Source organism: Tachypleus tridentatus, chromosome 2 (assembly GCF_004210375.1).
Source record: "Tachypleus tridentatus isolate NWPU-2018 chromosome 2, ASM421037v1, whole genome shotgun sequence".
NCBI classification, from domain to species: Eukaryota; Metazoa; Arthropoda; class Merostomata; order Xiphosura; family Limulidae; genus Tachypleus; species Tachypleus tridentatus.
In genome coordinates this window covers 69,459,332-69,472,979 of record NC_134826.1, presented here as the reverse complement: position 1 = coordinate 69,472,979, position 13,648 = coordinate 69,459,332, and the positions used below count along the sequence as shown (strand labels likewise).

Genomic DNA, 13,648 nt, shown 5'->3' with positions numbered 1-13,648 from the left:
TTGAAGTACTGAAGATAGATACTAAGGCTGTTTCCGTTCACAGTTGCTTTCGGTTTCGATACCAGCCTGAGGCGGGCAGAGCACAAATAGCCCATTGTGTAGCTTTGTGCTAAACTTAAAACAAATAAACAAACAAACTGGAACACTTTTTTTTTTTTTCAAAATCTGCTTCGGTTTGTCTATAGTATCGAAAATCATACAGAAATGATATAATTTAAAACATCTGTTAGGCTAAAAACAATTTGAAGAGAAACAAATGAACTGAGAGCACTTCGTGGAGAAATAAATGGCTTAAGAATATTTGTATGGAACGGATCAGTTAAGAATATTTTGTGAACACAGGGACGGGTGAGTAATTTCTAAGTTAGTATAAATAGCCTATTGTGTAGCTTTGAGTTAACAACAAACAGTCATAGATATCTTCCTATTCGTGATTGTAGTTATGCAGATGAGAACAGGCTTACTTGCTAACTAAGTGAAAGTGACGAACTTACTATAACTTTACTTTATAAACTGTAGAGATAATCAAATACGTTGTCACAACTACGACTTGATAACTCAAAAATAAATGAATGGTTTACTTTGACTGGACAAAAAACAGACCTTTTCGATCAAACTAGAAGTACAACAGGACCTTTCAACCAAACTGGAAGTAAAATAGAACCTCTGAACCAAACTGGAGAAAAATAGGCTTTTTCAGACAAAAATGTCTATTTGGTTCGTTCTGAATTCCACGTATTAATTTAGCAGTATAAGACTTTTGGGCAATTCTTTTATTAACGAAGAGTTGTGATATTTTCAAAACGAGACCCAAAACTAGATTGTTTTCGAATAATTGACTACTATTCTTCAGGAGAATAAAGGGCTATGTTTAATGTGTGTGATGAAATATATAGGTTCAGAAGCCGATGTCACGTAAACCGGATGTTCAATGTAAGTTGGCCTTGAGAACTAGCCAGTCATAACCTAGAGATGTTTGTGTCAGGTTTAGTTTTGTGTCAAAGTTAAGAGTTACAAGAACTTATAAATAATTTATATAAAGATAAAATAAACAATATAAATAAAATTAAAATTGAATAACGGCAAAAGATGGTGGGAAATAGAGTAAATAATAACGTAATATTTGTTTGTTTTGAATTTCGTACAAAGCTACTCGAGGACTAATCTGAGCAAGTCGTCCCTAATTTAGCAATGTAAGACTAGAGGGAAGGCAGCTAGTCATCACCACCCACCGCCAACTCTTGGGCTACTCTTTTATGAACAAATAATTGGACTTACCATCACATTATAATGCCCTCACCACTGAATGGGCGAGCATGTTTGGTGCGACCGAGATTCTAACCCGCGACCCTCGAATTACGAATCAAACGCCTTAACACGCTTGGCCATGCCGGGCTAGCTCAAAATATAAGAAATCAAAACAATAAATAGAAAGATTTGAAGAGTGTGATTCATCAGACTTTATGACGTCCTCACGGCTGAAAGGACGAGCATGTTTGATGGGACGTGGATTGGAATCTGCGAGTCGAGCTCCGTGACAATTTAGCATGCCTTTACCTTGGTAACATGACTTTGATAATAGTTTTACCACAAATATGTAATACCAAAGACATATTATTTCTGTTTTCATAAATTGACATTTTAAAAATCCAAGTCTGCGAGGCCCGGGCATGGCCTGGTGGTTAAGGCGCTCAACTCGTAATATAAGGGTTGCAGGTTCGAATCCCCGTCGCACCAAACATGCTCGTCCTTTCAGCCGTGGGGGAATTATAAGCGACGGTCAGTCCCACTATTCGTAGGTAAAGAGTAGCCCAAGAGTTGGCAGTGAGTAGTTACGACTAGTTACCTTCCCTCTAGTCCAATGGTTCCCAACTAGGGGTGCTCGCACCCCTTGGAAGTGCGAGATAGCGTTCCAGGGGATGCAAGATAACATTTGTTTTGGCCACCTTTACCTTTATTCTTAACTAAATAATTACTGTGAGGGGTGCAAGAACATATTAAATTTTTTTAGGGGTGTGGGGCATAAAAAAGGTTGGGAACCACTGCTCTAGTCTTACACTGCTACATTAGAGACGGCCAGCACAGATAGTTCTCGTGTAACTTTGCACGAAATTCAGAACCAAATTAAATCAGTCTCATAAAAAAAGGAAAGTTTTATATAATATATTCACACCAGGTTCGGCACTATGAAGAATATATTTTTTTCTGCCTCGTGTAACGTTCAGAGCAATATAATTGAAACGGTAATTAATGTTACAACATTTGTACTGTTGAGATATTCTAAGTCAGTTTTCTTAGTTCTGTCTCTGCTAATATTAAAAATGATGAAATTTAACTTAGTTACAGAGATATGCCATAACATTTCTAACTTCCACGTATAGCTATAGTAGAACAAAACATTGTCTTTAATTAATGTAGCTTAACGAATTTGTTTCAGCAACAATTTTTTGCTATATCTATTTTCTTTTTTAGCGATAAAAGTCGTTACTATTGAGCACTAAAGAAGAGCCGTTTTAAAAGACAAAGAATAATAATGAAACGTTTTTAAACGTTCGTGGAAATGTGTGTTGCTGTTTTTTAGGCTCAGACTAAAGAGAATGTAATGGAAGTACGATATTTAGTTATTTCAGATTATTATCGTAAACAGAACACAAACCCAAGATGTTTCTTGATTAAATTCGAGGTGGACGGCAAGCTTCCTTGTAGCACAGCTGTTCCGAAAAAGCCTGTTTTTTTTGTGTGTGTGTGTGCGTATGAATGTTCAGAAAGTATTATGCGTTTCGAAATAAAGTAGCTGTGAGAACATGAACAAACCGACAACATCTAGCACATGCTTGTTGTTGTTTCTGTAGAAGTCGACAAACAGAATCTCGTTTGTCACGCAAACAAAGTTGGAATTGAAAAACGACTTTCACTTTAGCCCCGTACGAGAGAAATAAACACACGCACCATTTCTTTCTCTTTTTTTTCTGATGTGTTTGCTTAGTTTATTTAAACCGGTGCATTTGTTACAAGTTCGCCGAAAATTAATTTTATAATTTCGCTGTTCCAAAGCGTTTAGGATACAAACACTAATAAAAAAAAAAAATCAAATTCTAGTGATTTCGTCAAGTGACCTGTCTATATGTATATATATATATTTATTTATTTTAAGAGTATGTTTAAAAATATTGATAATAACGTACTCGTTTTCAACAGCTCACAATAACAGATAAAACACAATGTACTTTCTAAACTGCCAAGCCCGGCATGACCAGGCGGTTAGGGCGATCGACTCGCAATCTGAGGGTTGCGTGTTCGAATCCCCGTCACACCAAACATGCTCACCCTTTCAGCTATGTGGGCGTTATAAGTTACGGTCAATTCCACTATTGGTTGGTAAAAGAGTAGCCTAAGAGTTGGAGGTGGGTGGTGATGACTGGTTGCCTTCCCTCTAGTCTTACACTGCTAAAATAGGGATGGCTAGCACACATAGCCCTCGTGTAGCTTAGTGCGAAATTCAAAATAAACAATTCTAAACTGCCCTTTAGACCCCTAGTGAGACACTGCATAAACTATTGTTTTGACTTGGAACTCCTACCTACGTGAAACATATCTGTTATTTAGGAACATTCACGTCAGCGGCACTAAGCAGATTTATTCAAAATTAAAATATCTGTCTCACACTTGAAAGCGCTGATTGTAGACTGTATTGACAGAATTCGAAGTCAGTCGCCAATTGATACATTCCGTTAGATGGCTTTGTAAAAAATATACTTTTATTGGATTTCTTTTAGAGAAAAGTCGCGAAATGTAGAATAAAAAATAAATTTTAACCCTAATTTGTCACCAAAATTCCCTTGCTGAGAAAAGTGGTGTTCGTATTGTAGAAAGTATCTGAAAAGTAAATTAATAAGAGTTTGTGAAGCTATTCTAATGAAACTATACCTGTTGTAGAATCCTACTGATTTTTATCAGTGAAAATAAAGATATATAAACCGCATTACATCTGCCGCTTCCAGTGGCGAGGAGGCCTTTCATACAGTACCAGGGCTCATAAGCTCGGCTAGGTTACGAAAGTTTGGTTTGTTTTAAATTTTGCGCAAAGTTACACGAGGGCTACCTGCGCTAGCCGTCCCTAATTTAGCAGTGTAAGACTAGAGAGAAGACAGCTAATTATCACCAGCCACTGCCAACTCTTCGGCTACTCTTTTATCAACGAATAGTGGGATTGACCGCACATTATAACGCCCCCCTCCTCCCCACGTGTGAAAGGACGAGGATGTTTGGTGTGACGGAAATTCGAACCCGCGACCTTCGGATTATGAGTCGAGTGTCTTGTCCACCTGGTCATTCTGGTCCTCGGTTACGAAACATATAGTAGTGGTCTAGACATATTTCATATTATTAGCAACCACTGTTATGGTGTGAACTAGACTAAATAAGTAAACTGTGATTATTGTTATTATTCATTTTATATTCTTCATTTACAAATCATATTTATTACTAACACTGATTATTGCCCCCTCCAGCTGGTACACCGGTAAGTCTACAGGGGTTCGACTCCCCTCGGTGGACTCAGCAGAAGGTCCGATGTGGCTTTGCTATAAGAAAAACACACACACACAAACACCGATTATTTATGATTAGCTAATTTAATCAATATTAACCAATAGATCTAAGCATTAACTAGCTATACACTTAAGTAAGAAAATCATCAAAATCTGAATATTTCATTTTGACAACTTTTTCTAAAGATTTCTTGGATTTTTTCGCATTTATTTTGTAAAAAATAAATAAAAAATGTTCCAGTCTGTAATTTCTGTCATAAAGTTATCATTTGTAAGACTAACTATCTTTTCTTCGTGCTTTCCTAAGTAAAATATCAGTTACAAGTGTGACCTAAGCCTACTGAAGTTACATAGATAAGAATGTTCTTGGTCTTACATCTGTTACCTCCTTATCTGTTCTTCAGACCTTTAACATTAATTTCCCTCCCTTTACAATTCAATTGTAGATTATATTATTCGTTTCGTACTTGAACATCCGTGCGAGATTGCTATGAGATTAGGAGTCTACCAATCGCAATTTAGTTTACAAAGTGCTGGTTGGAGCCTTGGACACTCCGAGTTTAATAGTTCTTCTGACTTACTGAGTCCTTGCGTATTTTGTACCTAATTTCGCTAACTTACGTGCTAATTTTCATTAACATCAAGAAAAAGCGAGAAAAGAGATGTAGAATTGGAGAGGGGATTCTGAGCTATCCTCTCTCACGGTTTTGTAGATGGTACTTTTCCGTGACATTATGGTTAATGCCACATGATCATTTGTTGGCATCGTGTTTGAATGTCAATGCTGTCAATAAAGATGGTTTTTGTCAAGTTGGTTATGTCAAACTTGTAGCACAGTTTGAGGTATATGATATAGGGACTAGGAGGAGTACACTGAGAACATCGGAAGATCATGGGTATTGGTACGTATCATAAAGAAATGTTAGCTCAACCCTGATTAAGCCCAGCAGAAATTTATCGTAAATCATAAAGAAATGCTAGCTTAATTCGGATTAGGCCCAGCAGAAATGTATCGTATATCATAAGGAAACTTGAAATTAGCCCTAATTAGGCCTAACAGAAGTTTATCGTGCATCGTAAAGGAATATTAGCTTAACACTGATTAAGCCTAACAGACGTTTATCGTACATCATAAAAAAAATTTTAGTGTAACCTTGATTAGGCCTAGCATAAGTTCATCAGCTTTTCTTTTGTCCATCATCATTCTTCAATTACTGCCAGGGCTAGAAGCTAAATCCTCTCTTAGTCACTATTTCCGTATTTTAGTTAGGGGTGTGGACATTTTCTGTAAACGCTAACAATGACTTGATGTTTCTTTGAATACTTCCTTTCCATAAATAACTGTGACCAGTTCAAAATTGTTCACATCTCTATCTAGTCTTTCTTATCTGTGTTTGCTTTACTTATCTTTTACAAACTTATCTCTTGTAAATTATCCCGAAAAGAAAATTATATTCCTGAACTGTGACTTCCCAACACAATTCGATATTGGTCACGTGCACGTTATTTATAGTTTTAATTTTTTCTACCTTAAATAATGCTGACCTAAAAACACGGAATTACAAATAGATAAAATGACCGTGAGCTCTCTTGAAGTCCCGGCACGACCAAGTGATTAAGGTGCTCGACCCGCAATCTGAGGGTCGCGGGTTCGAATACCCGTTAAACCAAACAAGTGGGGGCGTTATAATGTGACGGTCAATCTATTCATTGGTAAAAGAGTATCCCAAGAGTTAGCGGTGGTGATGATTAGTTGCCTTCCCTCTAGTCTTACACTGCTAAATTAGGAACGGCTTGCGCAGGTAGCCCTCGTGTAGCTTTGTGCGAAAGTCAAAAACAAACAAAAACTCCCTTGAATCTTGCAAGTCATTTTATGTGCCCAATGTTTCGTCGTTACGCCTTCGTCTAGAGCATACACATTTTCTCATACTTAATCTGAATTGTAGAATAATCCCTCTCGTTTTACTTATTTCTATTCTCAGCTTAATCTGGCAGCCGAAACACTCCAGCTTAACCAGAAAGGCTATATCAGTGTCCGCCTTTTTGGAATGGAACGAACAGTTTATATCGTCTGGTTTATTAGACAGTTCAGTGTTTACGTCCTACTCTGTGTAGTCAAGGTACCTCAAAGTTTAAAACGTGATTGTTTTATACCAGATATCTACTTTGCCTTTTCTCTTTCTTGTTCTCTATTCGGTGGCTCAACAGGTAAGCCTGCGAACACATACCGCTAAAATACGGAGTTCGATACCCTCGGTGGGCACACCACAGAGAGCCATTGAGCTTAACAACAGACAAACCAAAACTTCCTTCTTCAACTGAGGTTTTTATTTACAACGTTTAGGCCTATACGTGGCACATGGGCTCAAAGACTGGGGAGCGAAACCAAAATTTGGGCACAGCTGCTCCTAATTTAGGGCAACTATTCAGCAACACCTGCTTCGTACACGGCTGATGTTAATTGGTAAACGAGACTGACTTTCCCTTTTCCGGTTGCTTGTCGGAAGCTTGGATTATGCGGTTTCGAATCACCGTTGTACCATATTTATGCACAAAATACCTAACGGAAGTGATTGTCATATATAAGTTGATTACACAGTAATGCCGACAGAGAGCGCTGGGGTCTCATCACACTCACACGTGTAAAGTTATGAAATGTTTCTTCATGGAGGGTCATCACTGGACGAAAGTTTTATAACCACGCCCTAATGACCTTACCGTGGTGAATGTTATATCACGTGACTATTATATGTGGTGCCGCTTATCTTAACCGAAGAATCAGAGCAAATAATTCTCGGTTTATAGCTCTTTTCGGAAGAGATAAACATTTTTTAACTAGCCTTGTCATTTTACTTTTGGTAACCTAAATATATGTAATGTTTCTAAACAGTTAATTCGAAGAGAATTTAATGGATACTTTTAAGAAGTAATTGTTTTGCGTGTTATTTTAGTACAGGTAACGAGCGCCATCTGTTGACAACTCTTTGGCAAGGAATTGGATTAATTTGTGCCTTCATTTTTTCGGAACATTTTGCTTCGACAGAAACGTCAATAAGGATATTTATAATTTAATATTTCTTTAGTAACACAGAATTACAAAAACGAACAACGAATATTTTATTATCATCTCCACCAACTAAAAAAAATTCCTAACAAGAAAAATATATCACTTTTTTTTAATCCGTTCTGTTAAACTTGACGAAAAGCTCTGCGTCAGGTGGTATCACCAAATTTCACTCTACAGTCATAGGTTATAAACAGTAATATTAATAGGTCTGATTAATAAATACTTAGGCCCTGCATGGCCAAGTGGTTAAGGAGTTCGACTCGTAATCCGAGGGTCGCAAGTTTGAATCCACATCACACCAAACATACTCGCTCATTCAGCAGTGGAGGCGTTATAAGGTGACGGTCAATCCCATTCGTTGGTAAAAACGTAGCGCAAGAGTTGGCGGTGGGTGGTGATAACTAGCTGCATTTCTTTTAGTCGTACATTGCTAAATTAGGGACGGCTAGCGCAGATAACCCTTCTGTAGCTTTGCGCGAAATTAAAAAAAAAGGAAATAAATAGTTGCCTTGTCAAATTTTAAGTATTAGTAACGAAATAAGTTTATCAAATCATTAGATGGCGCTGTGTTTAATCGTTATTCCTATTGTGTCTCTCGAGCAATTTCGAAATAGGAAACGTTTTGAAATGTAGATATAAATCTAAAATATTTATAAACCAAGAAAATGGGTTCCAAGAAATACGACTCAGACAATGTGGAGAACGAGGAGAGTCGGCGTACGTATCTCATGGTTCAGATGCTCCATGAGGTGAGGGGTATGGTGTAAGACGCACGCCCTTCGCTCCAGGGAACTCGATGAAGAACAAACATTTGTGATAGATTAAAATAAAATAGTTCAGCTCCGTTAACCCTCTAGTGATGTAGTTGACTTCGAAAATCCATCTCATATAATAAGAAGCTATTGTAGTGACGAACTGGGAAACTTTTCTGTTTTCACAAAATAACCAAGTTATATGACATTGTTCGTTTTCTTCTCATGGTCCAGGATCTTCAAATGTTAAACAGAAAATACCTTACTTTCAGCAAGCTGGCCGTTACTCTTGATGGCCTGGCATGGCCAAGCGCGTAAGGCGTGCGACTCGTAATCTGAGGGTCGCGGGTTCGCGCTCGCGTCACGCTAAACATGCTCGCCCTCCCAGCCGTGGGGGTGTATAATGTAACGGTCAATCCCACTATTCGTTGATAAAAGAGTAGCCCAAGAGTTGGCGGTGGGTGGTGATGACTAGTTGTCTTTCCTCTAGTCTTACACTGCTAAATTAGGGACGGCTAGCACAGATAGCCCTCGAGTAGCTTTGTGCGAAATTCCAAAACAAACCGTTACTCTTGTTTGATCTACACTTACATACCGAAACACGTTAGTTCCATCTCTTGATAGGTTCTTAAAACGGTAACTATTAAATTTGGTTTCAGTTTCGAGCGGCGCTGCACCAGAGTTATCTCAGCTGGCCATTCTTGATGTTGAAGTTATAGACTAGACGAAAGAATGCTGGACAACAATAACAAGCACCCCCAACTCTTAGGCTGCTTTAACTGAATAACAGAGTTTTACAGCCGTTTTTATAACGCACTTAAGACCTCAAAGTGCAAAGCGCAAATTGTTTCATTTGTTAACCAAGACTTCTTTAAAAAAATGTACTATTATAATATCATGAATCTACGTAGTTTCTAACGATGATGAAAATTTATCAAGTTCATATCATCTCCAGTTAATTTCTAACAATGTAGAAAGTTTAAATATCACCTTCATATCATATGTAGTTAGATTATAACACACTTGAAAGTTTAAATATGATCTTCATATCATCTGTAATTAGTTTCTAAAGCAGTTGAAAGTTTAAATATCACCTTCATATATATCGGTGGTTAGTTTCTAGAACTGTTGAAAGTTTAAATAACACTTTCATATAATCTGTAGTTAGCTTCTAACAAAGTTGAAAACTTAAATACAACGTACATATTATCTGTAGGTAGTTTCAAACATAGTTGCAAGTTTAAATATCACTTTCATATTATCTGTAGTTAGTTTCTAACAATGATGAGAGTTTAAAAAATCACCTTTATATCATCTGTAGTTAGTTTCTAAAAATGTTGAAAATTAAAATGTCACATTAATATCACCTGTAAATAGTTGTTAACACTGTTGATATTTTAAATAACACCTTCATATAATCTGTAGTTAGTTTATAACAGATAAAAGTTCAAATATCACCTTCATAACACCTGTTGAAATTTTAAATATTATCTTCATATCATCTGTAAATAGTTTCTAATGCTGTTGAAAGTTTAAATATCACCTTAATATCATCTGTAGTTAGATTTTAACACTGTTAAAAGTTTAAATATCACCTTAATATCATTTGTAGTTAGATTTTAACACTGTTAAAAGTTTAAATATCACTTTCATATCATGTGTAATTAGTTTCTAACAATGCTGAAAGTTCGAATATCAACTTTATATCGTCTGTAGTTAGTTTTTAAGAATGCTGAAAGTTTAAATATCACCTTAATATTATCTGTAGTTAGATTCCAACACTATTGAAAGTTTAAATATCACATTCATATCATTTGTAGTGAGTCTGTAAAAATGTTGAAAGTTTAAATATAACTTTCATATCACCTGTAGTTAGTTTATAATAAATGAAAGATTAAATATGAAATTCATATCATATGTAGATAATTTATAACACTGGCGACAGTTTAAATAACCCATTCATATAATTTGTAGTAAGTTTATAACAGATGAAAGTTTAAATATCACCTTCATATCATCTGTAGTTAGTTTCTAACAGAAGAAAGTTTAAATATCACCTTCATAACACCTGTTGAAATTTTAAATATTATCTTCATATCATCTGTAAATAGTTTCTAATGCTGTTGAAAGTTTAAATATCACCTTAATACCATCTGTAGTTAGATTTTAACACTGTTAAAAGTTTAAATATCACCTTAATATCATCTGTAGTTAGATTTTAACACTGTTAAAAGTTTAAATATCACTTTCATATCATGTGTAATTAGTTTCTAACAATGCTGAAAGTTCGAATATCAACTTTATATCATCTGTAGTTAGTTTTTAAGAATGCTGAAAGTTTAAAAATAACCTTCATATCTTCTGTAGTTAGATTCCAACACTATTGAAAGTTTAAATATCACATTCATATCATTTGTAGTGAGTCTGTAAAAATGTTGAAAGTTTAAATATAACTTTCATATCACCTGTAGTTAGTTTATAATAAATAAAAGATTAAATATGAAATTCATATCATATGTAGATAATTTATAACACTGGCGACAGTTTAAATAACCCATTCATATAATTTGTAGTAAGTTTTTTACAGATGAAAGTTTAAATATCACCTTCATATCATCTGTAGTTAGTTTCTAACAGAAGAAAGTTTAAATATCACACTTATGTCATCTGTAGTTAGTTTATAACATTGGTGGAAAATTAAATATCACCTTTATATCATATGTAGTTAGTTTTTACACATGTGAAGGTGATATTTAAACTTTCAACTGTAGTTAGGTTTTACCTATCTGTAGCTAGTTTCTAACACTGTTAAAAGTGTCAATATCAACTTCATATCATTTGTAGTTAGTTTCTAATAGTGTTGAAAGTTTAAAACTATAAATATGATCTTATAATCTACATCGTGTTTTCGTATTATTGTGTTTTTTTCTTTATTTAAGGTGGAACATCACTTCCTTTACGAGTTTACTACACTAAAATCCAGGGTTCTATTCTCACCTGTGGACACAGCATATAGCGTAATGTTTTTTTTGCTATAAAACAAAGAAAAACCTTACATAATTTACGATGCAGGGTAAATTTATCATTTGATTTTGTTTGGTAGAAACTATTTCAGTTATTAATGTTGAATCATGGAAGTTGTTATCTCAAAACTAGAGATAGTGAGACCTTTAAATTTGAAAACAAAAAATTGGAGGTCTATATTTATTTTTTCATTTGCCTTGATTCATATAAACATATATCAACTAATCTGTGTTTTTCCGGTCTACTAACACCCGGGATGTCAGGCAGATAGAGGTGTAGGAACTGTCCCTTTGCCACAGAAGTATAAGTCTTTTCTGAAAGGAAAACTCATTTCATAGAAACCCAGACGTTTGTTTCAAGAAAGAAAGATAAAACTTCCCTCAGTCACGTGGCTACGTGGGTTTGTCTTCATTATTTCCTTTGTCCCGGAAGAAGTTTTTAAATTTGAAGTTTCTAAGCCTTGAGGGCTTGCAGTATATATATTCATATAGTCAGATATGATAAGCAGATAAAGAAAGCTCTTAAGCTTAGAAACAGCGCCTCGTTTCTTTGGATTGGCACCGTTAGCAGGATCGTGTCTAACGATCTCTATGTCAACAATTTATAATCTCCGTGCTGTTTCAGATACTTTAATTAATAAGCACTTCTATCATTTATTTCTTCTCTCACATGTCTTCAAAGGTATAGTTCGTCAAATAATCACTTTACTCCGGCTTTGTAGACGCTATTACATCTTGTTTTAAATATTTTCTCAGCTAGTATATTGCATTGTTTCCTTGAGACAAGCTTTTTATTTCTGTCTCTCTCTCTCTCTCTCTCTCTATATATATATATATAAAATATTTTTAAACTTATTGAAAAGTATGCTAAATAATAACTTTGTTTCTTCTATACTTTCCGACAGATGGTGTTTCTCATATTAACTGAAACTTTTAAGTCATAATTTCGTAAGTTAAGAGATTTTGAATGTGTGGCCGTGAAAAGTAAAATAAAAAAGACAGGAAAGAATGCACTGGAAAAAATACGACAAAAATAAACCACTTAAAGATGAAAAGGGGAAAAGAAAGAAAAGAAAAACAACAACAAATAAAACGAATCATAATAATCAGTGCTAAAAAATGGATAAAAAAGTAAAAATAATAAACAGATAATCAGAGAAGGAAAATTAAAAAGAATGAATATGAAAAAAATTGAATAGAATATGAAAAATTTCGTAGTAGAATTAGAGAAAGAGGGAATTTTTTTAATTAGCGAAGATAACCACGTTGATTTCTAAGAATGGTATATCATTAACAAAATTAATTCATCGGGGTATATGACAAGTACTGAATAAGTGATATATCATTTTCTTCTCGTCAGCTTTATTGTTAGAAATATTATTGAGTTAAGAGTACTAATTCTCGAGAGAGTTCATTTAGACAATTCTTCTGGGGATTAGTCCCCCCTGTCACAATTTTCAAAATTTCGTCAATGAAAAAATAGAGTTGTTTAAAGCGATTATTAAGATAAAATGAAGGGGAAAAAATGTAAACATCTTACTTTGAATATTTTATAAAACAATGTTGGGTACTTATAACCACAACACAAAGACCACTGCAATAGGTATAATAAACTTAATTAGTTTGTGTCTTCATACCAACTCAACAAAAGAACCGAGACCAAATATTTAAACAGTTGTCAGCGGTTTTACGTTTTACAAGAAATGATTAAATTTATAGTTTTCGTTTTCAAAACGTTCAGAACGACGAGTCGTAATTTTTACGCAGATTAATTTATGAATTTGTTCACAAATGTCTTCCTCTTTATATATTTATGCAAGTTTCGTTAAATAATCTCATCAAAATGGAGGCGCTTTTGTTTTATTTTTCATCGAAATAGACACATTCTGACTAGAAATCGAATAACTTTTTTTTGCCTTTTCTTAATTAATGGTTTCGATGCTTTCCCTCTCCCCCGGCATCTTTGAGAGAGCACCGAAACTGATTCATCAGCACTCTTTCACGTGCGGGTGTTCTCCGCGTCGATTTGATGAAATCGATGAGTTAGCTGTATCTCCGAAGCACAACGTGAAGTTCTTGGCGCCACGGAGGAATCTAGCAATGGGGGGGGAAGATACACACAGTAGTAAGTTCTGAACTACAAGGTACCAGTTCTTATTGAAATAAAACAGTGAAAGGACACACACACACAATCATGTATGTATAAGCTGGGTAGTTTAAATCGCTGTTGTTAGGTGGACACTAACATATTTAGTG

At 35.0% G+C, this 13,648-nt stretch overlaps 1 protein-coding gene across 15 annotated transcripts in view; it reads left to right on the top strand.

Moving 5' to 3' along the window:
* Nucleotides 1–13,648, top strand: part of LOC143244151 (RNA-binding protein Musashi homolog Rbp6-like) — a 153,189-nt gene that overhangs the window by 50,554 nt on the left and 88,987 nt on the right. For 10 of the 15 annotated variants that reach the window (XM_076488322.1, XM_076488314.1, XM_076488318.1 and 7 more), the window contains one exon: nt 11,309–11,386. The exons of the other annotated variants lie outside the window; for them this stretch is intronic. In XM_076488322.1, coding sequence (XP_076344437.1) covers nt 11,309–11,386 — 78 coding nt within the window. The remainder of the gene's footprint in view (nt 1–11,308; nt 11,387–13,648) is intronic. 15 annotated transcript variants of the gene reach the window in all.